Genomic DNA, 7,308 nt, shown 5'->3' with positions numbered 1-7,308 from the left:
ACAGTTGATATATGTGAAAAAGTTATTGTTTTATGTCTATTTGGGATTATTTTTGCCTTTAAAAGCAAAAAATACAAATTAAACTTTTGGATGGCTTTGAACAGCTTGGATGGCTTCAATCCATGATATTAAACTTGTCCAAATAATTGGATTTGGTTTCCATGATCGATATGTGTGAAAGGCCACAATGCTTTTATTATTTGCGTTTGTTTAAGCCTATTATGTTGTTAAAGGACCAAAATATAATTTTACTATTACATTTATTTTTAAACAATTTAGATAGATTAAATACATGATATTAAAGTTATTCAAAATTTTTGAACTTGATTGACAGGCTTGATATACATGAATAAGTTATGATTGATATTTATTTAACAATAACATATGTTTTTGTATAAGAGATTAGGATGTGTGGTAAAATTGGACGTGTTGAACTATTTTGCTTAACACACACAAAAAAGGACGGATCTTACTTGAATGTCGAAACACAAGAAATTATGGTAATTTGTAACATCTATTTTAATAGAAAGTAAATATTTATTCTTTTTAACATATTATCAACTAATTATTAAACTTGATAGCTGTATATGACTAATTTACAAGAAAAAGTGAAAGAGAAAATGGCTGCTAAGATTGAAATAGCATTTGATGGTTCTATCAACATGCAAAAATTGAAAAATTGGATATTCATAGAAGTTGCTAAAAAAGAAAGGCATGGACGAGTTCGAGGCCTTGGATTGTGTCCAACACCATCTACGTATTATAGACGTAGCTCTCTGCAATTTACATTCTCAGCAGATTAGTCTTCGCGAGACATTTTGATATTGAGATCGGAGTTACAAACTATGCAACAATGTTTCCAGTAAATGGAAGCAGAAAGAGAATAGGAGCGTGCCAAAATTAAGAGAGAATGTGCTAGAATAGAGCAAGAGCATGCAAAATTTCAGCAATTGCATGATCGATTCAATCATCTTATGAATTTTGTGCAATAACAATTTTCAGGAACTAATCTTAATGGTCTACTAACTCATGTATTATATTTAGTAAATATTTATATTTTTTAATATTAAAAAAAGCTTACTATTAAGTGTTAAAAATTGTATAATATTATTCAGTTAGATTCTTAAGTACACTAGTGACTAAGGTAGAAAATTTCCTTCATCAATAGGTAGTTTTTCAAATCTATGCAATCATCAATTTTATACATTTTTAATTTTTTTGTTAATGTATTAAAATAATTTGAATGTTATTATACTAATTATTAAAGTTTGTGTTAATTAAATGTGTATTTGAACATGAATTAAATATTTATTAATTTCAGTTTCGAAATTTAAGTTCATTTTTATTTCTTTTAATATTTCTTGGTAATGAAAATAATAAACCTTAACAGAAATTTTTTATTAAAAAAATTGAATTTCTTAATTTTGCAACATTTACGTTCAAGAATCTCGCTAAATTCTAAATTTAGTGGCACTTGTATCATAAAAAGCCACTAAAAGTTGTAGCGTTCTTATCAAAAAACGTCACTAAATTAACGACGTTCCAATCATAAAAATGTTGCTTTGATACAAACGCCGCTAATTTAAAGGGATCTTATCATATAAACGCCACCATATTAGTGGCGTTTTCTTAATACAAACGTCACTAAATTAATGGCATTTTAAAGATACAAATGGTGCTAAAATAATGGTATTTTTCATATACAAACGTTATTAATATAGCGGCGTTTTATAGAAAACGTCGTTATTTTTCCTAACGCGTATATAGCCAATATTCTAACTGATGTTTTTTACAAACATAATAAATCTTTTAAGGGCGTTTATAAATGCCGTTAAAAGTAGAAAAAAAATGTCACAAAAAACTTAAACTCCTATAGTGTATGCTTGATTGCTTTTGTGATTCTTGTTATTTGGATTTTGGGTTTCAATTTGTATTATGTTTCTAGTGGTTTGGGATTTGTTGATTTTGTTGTTTGTGTTGGGTGTAATTGCTTTTTGTATTGTTTTTAAATTCTATATACGTGGCACTTGGTGTCCATGTAATTCCAATTTTAAACTAGCAATTAACTTCAAATTTAAATTGAATCAAATGAATAAAAATTTGCACATTTTTGCCAATTTGGATTTTTTTTTATTTTATTATTGATTTTTTTTGATCATATAAGGGCAAAGTTGAAAGGGGATGATAGGGTAACCCATTAAGCCAAGAGGTGGTAGGCTGACTTTTTTACTATAACTTTTGACCAACTAATATCAAAATAAAAATACAAAATAAATAAATAAAAATAAATAAATACAAGCGGTTTTGGATCCTATAATTGTTTAGACTTAGAACTTAATTGCATAAGCCCAATTGGTTCAAAATTGGCTTAAAGCCCAATATTGAATTGAAATCTAAGGCCTATTAATATTGAAAAATTTTTAGTAAAATGGAGTGTCTATGCTCTATACTTATATGTTTAATATTTTATTATTTTATACATGTGTTTTAGTTTCATTTTTTTTATAATAATGTTAAACACTTAAAATTTTTAACCGTACTTTTCTCACTATATTTTTTAAATATAGTTTTTCCAACCCAAATTTTTTAACCAAAAAAAATGCTAAATTAATTCTAAAATATCACTAAATATTAAAAATTAGCAATAAAATAAATTTTGCAAGGAAAAGGGAGTTAAAATTTGTTGAAAGTTGAAAACGAATCGTTTTTAATTTTTTAGTTGCACTTATATGTGTAGACTCACTAAATTTTTAAAATATTATTTATTTTAATTTAAATATCTCATAATTTTATCTTATAAAAATATTTTACAAATATAAAATTACGTATTTGCTTGCGTTGGTAACGTTAAAAAAAAATACCAATTAAGTACTTTAAATGTTTAAAGTAGATTAAGCTGACATAGATTCTAACTTTTTAGACCAAAGAGTTGGTAAAAAAAAACCCGAAGCTAGTTAAACCGGAGGTTCTAATGTCACAAACCATTGGAAGAACAGAAAGTTTTTGGAATCAAAGATACAACTTTCAGTCAGGTTAACACTATATATATACAACAGATAACAACGGATAAAGGGTATTTTTCGCAAAAGCTGGAATCTATATCAACTTTGAATGCTGACGTTATTCTACATGACTCTTAAGGTTGACACTGGAAAAGAAAGAGAGAGGGGAAAGGAAAGAATGCGAAAGGAAAAGAGAGAGAGAGAGAGAGAGAGAGAGAAAAAAGATGAGTAACATTCATTCTTGGTTTTTTCTTCATTAAGAGCAGTGCCATTTTGCAAGTTACAGTTGCATAATAACATTATTATTTCTTCTTTTAGCCACTAATGTCACTTCGTATATCCATTATAACAGATAAAATAACTTTTGTTCTTATCTCATAATGAATTCCTTGGTCCTTGGGCCTATACATTTGATATTTGTCACATCCTGTAACAATTGTTTATATAAACTAAATTAAAATAAACGATAATAACAAAAATAATAATAATAAATTAAAACTTTTACTTTCAGTAATAATTGATAAATTTTCATAATTATTTTTTATATAATTTTTTAAAAATTATATTAATAATTAAAAATTATATTTATATAATTAATCATTATATTAAAAAATAATTAATTAATTTATTATAATTTAATTCAACAATCAAAACTCACACTGTGATATTTGATTTAAAATCTTAAAATTTTAAGGTACTTTTTTATCATTAAATTAAGATTTTATTGATATTTTTTTATGTAATTTTATATTTTAAAAACGTTGGATTATAATTTTGTTATCAATATTTTTTAATATATCTTTTTAATATACATAATTAAGTTATCTTTTAACCATTGATCTTTTCTTTGATTACGTAAATAAATCTTTAAAACAGGCTTCCGAGGAAGATACAAGGCGTGGATTCTCAAATACCCGCCATGCCCCTTTCACCCTTTCAAGGGCACTGCCCTCCTCTAAAAAAAATGATCACCAAGAACTCTTCCAATTTTATCTAAAAAAACACTTAATTTAAATTTTTTTTTCCCAAGTGAGGCACCACTGCGCGTTACATAGCTCCGCCCCTGGTCTCATGTTTTTTATTCTTCGCACGCTTGTTTTACAATTTCCTCTTGCCAGCTTTCAATTTTCAGTTAGTATATAATACCAGGTGTTTCTATTGCAATTAGCTTGTAAAATATAAACACCCCAAAAGAACTAGAGCTTTTTGGGTCTTTATCTCTTTCATCCTAGAAAGTAGAAATCACTGTTCGGTTTGATGGCCAGAAGTGGGTATGAAGCTGGGATGAAGATGATGGAGGAACTGACCACAAATGCTGAGCAAATTCAAGAACAGGTATTGGAGGAAATACTGGGGAGAAATGCGGGAACAGAATATTTAAGGAGATTCCTCCGTGGCGAAACTGACACAAAACTCTTCAAAGCAAATGTTCCCATTGTTACTTATGAAGATATCAAGCCTTACATTGATCGGATTGCTAATGGGGAGCCATCAGATATACTTTTGGATGAACCTGTTATTCAGTTCTATCGAAGGTATAAATTTCTTGCTTCTGTTTTCCTTTGTTTTTTTTTTTTTTTTTTTTCCATGCTCCCTCATTCAATCCTGTTTGATCATATGCAGCAGTGGGACTTCCGGAGGGCAGCCAAAATTGATACCTACCACGGCTGAACTTGCTAACAAAGGGGCAATATTTTGTACCTTGTTACAGTCTGTGATGACAAAGTAAGGAACTCCACATCAAAATTCATTCAATCACTCTCTGTTTCCATTCTGTTAAATATCCTCCTGAAACACTGTTGCAGAAAGCCCTCCTTTGTTTTTGTTCCTTATTGGCTTCAGACCAGCTTTTACAAATTACAACAGCTGAGCCCGGAAACTAACTACTTCAGTTTATCCATTCACAGGCACTTTGGTGACTTAGACCATGCAGGAAAAATAATGGAACTTATGTTTACTAAACCAGTGATTGAAACTCCTTCTGGCCTCCAGGCAGCATCTGTAACAACAAGCATATTCAAGAAGAGTGGCTTTAGAACCATTTCCAAGCTTTACACAAGCCCTATTGAGACAATCTTTTGCTCAGACACCAAACAGAGCATGTACTGCCAATTACTTGCTGGTTTAATACGACGAGATGAGGTTGTCACGGTTGGCTCAACCTTTGCATCTACGGTGCTAAGATCTATCAAGTTTTTAGAAGATTACTGGCAAGAGCTATGCTCTAACATAAAAATAGGTCAAATAAGCGATTGGATCATTGACTCAGGATGCAGAAATGCAGCGTCATTGATCTTGAAGCATAATCCAGATTTGGCTTATTCGATAGAAAACATATGTAGTTGTAAATCATGGGAAGGAATAATCAGAAAGTTGTGGCCTAAAGCAAAGTATATCAGTGCCATTAATACCGGTGTTATGAGTCAATATACTGCTGAACTTGAGTTCTATGGCGGAGGGCTTCCTTTAGTGTCAGGCTTTTATGCTTGCTCAGAAGCTATATGTGGTATCAATTTAGAACCTCTAAGCAAATCTTCAGATGTCTCTTACACATTTCTCCCCAATATGGCTTACTTTGAATTGCTTCCTATGAAGAAAGACTGTGTAACAATTTCTCAAGATCAGGCTCAGTTTGATGGTTTGTCTCGCCATGAATCTATAGAAATGAAGACCAACAATGAAGATACTGAACCTGTTGATCTTGTAAATGTGAAGCCTGGTCAATGTTATGAACTACTTGTCACAACTTCTGCAGGTAAAATTTCCACCTTCAATTTAAATCATAAAGATGCCCCTTTCATTTAATGAAATGCCATTTCCTAGCTCTTTATTATACTTCCTACATAAAAGGGTCTGACAACGATCTAATCTTGTCATGATATTCCTTCTTTTTTTCAGGGTTATATCGATATAGAGTTGGAGATATTCTTATGGTGAGTGGTTTCCACAATAATACACCTCAATTCCGATTTGTGGAGAGGCAAAATGTTATTCTAAGTATTCATGTGGATAAGACAAGCGAAGCAGACCTCTTAAAGGCAGTGACAGAAGCAAAGGCTCTTCTTGATCCGCTCGGAATCTTCTTGACAGGGTACACTAGCTATGGTGATACTTCTTCAACACCAGGTCACTATGTCTTATTTTGGGAGCTGAAGGGAAAAGAAGGCAACAATATCAAAGAGGTTGATCCAAAGATAATGGTAGAATGTTGCTCTAAAATGGAAGAGTCATTGAATTATACATATAAAATCTATAGGAAAGGAAATGAAATTGCAGCTTTGGAGATTAGGGTGGTGAAACAAGGAACTTTTGATGCATTAATGGATTACTATGTGTCCAAAGGAGCTTCTTTGAGCCAATTCAAGGCACCTAGTTGCACCAAATCTATGGAAGCCTTAAAGATATTAGATTCAAGAGTGATAGGAAAGTTTTTCAGCCCAAAAACTCCTATATAATCTGTTGCATCTATTCGTGTATGTTAGTGTTTAAAAATTCCAATTACTTCCAATGTTTAAAAACTCCTATGTTATTAACTTAGAGAATGCCTTTTGACTTTTTTGTTTAATATTACCTATATTTTATTTTATTTTATTTTATAAATGAGGTCCTAATTTGAGAATAAGAGAAGAAGTAATAGTATTAAGATTTGAATCTAAAACTTGTTGAATATTATTTTTTAAGGGTGATTCATGACCATTGAAACTAAGTTTTAGATTCAATATTTCGTTCACTTTTTTTCAATCTAAAAAATTTCAAGGTCTTTACAGTATTATACCTTATTGTCCCATCTTATATGGCAAAAATATTTTAATTCTTTTTTTTTTTTTTTTCATTTTAAGGCCATTTGTTTTAAATCCATTGTTTAAAGAACGACCCATGTTTATAAGTGTCGTTGTTTTTGGTACCTTTAAAGAGAAATATCTTTGACTTTCTTGTTGGTTTTCAAAACACAATGGGTAATTTGTCTCATGTCAATGAAAGATCATTTATAAGTCTTGTTTTATTTATGTTTATAAATTATATCCAATTATTTTACAAAATAAACCACTTTTTAGTGTAAGTATACTAATTTAAAAGATCTCAAATATAATATATATATATATATATATTTTTTTTTTCATGTCCATGGGGGCAAAACTTTAAAGAATTAAAATCTTTTGTAATAACATTTTAGTATATCTAAGGGGGCTTTATATCATTTTGTTAGAGGTGAAGCTAGGAAAATAGAAAAGGGGACCAAATAATAAATTCAAGGGGGAAAAAGAGGCTAGGTATAATATTTGATGGGATTAGTTACAATTTTATA

The 7,308-nt window shown here is 29.9% G+C and overlaps 1 protein-coding gene across 1 annotated transcript; it reads left to right on the top strand.

The window, feature by feature from the left end:
- Nucleotides 1-3,889: 3,889 nt before the first annotated feature.
- On the top strand, nt 3,890-6,675 carry LOC111302318 (indole-3-acetic acid-amido synthetase GH3.17-like). Its single transcript, XM_089744455.1, has 4 exons — nt 3,890-4,537; nt 4,626-4,727; nt 4,910-5,757; nt 5,901-6,675. Exons 1-4 carry the CDS (start codon nt 4,260-4,262, stop codon nt 6,455-6,457), a joined length of 1,785 nt encoding a protein of 594 aa, XP_089600581.1. The 5' UTR covers nt 3,890-4,259; the 3' UTR covers nt 6,458-6,675.
- Nucleotides 6,676-7,308: the final 633 nt, after the last annotated feature.

This window comes from Durio zibethinus, chromosome 15 (assembly GCF_047325235.1).
Source record: "Durio zibethinus cultivar Kanyao isolate XHJ-2024 chromosome 15, ASM4732523v1, whole genome shotgun sequence".
In the NCBI taxonomy this organism is placed as follows: Eukaryota; Viridiplantae; Streptophyta; class Magnoliopsida; order Malvales; family Malvaceae; genus Durio; species Durio zibethinus.
Note: the sequence above shows the minus strand (reverse complement) of the source record. Positions and strands in the feature narration are given on the sequence as shown.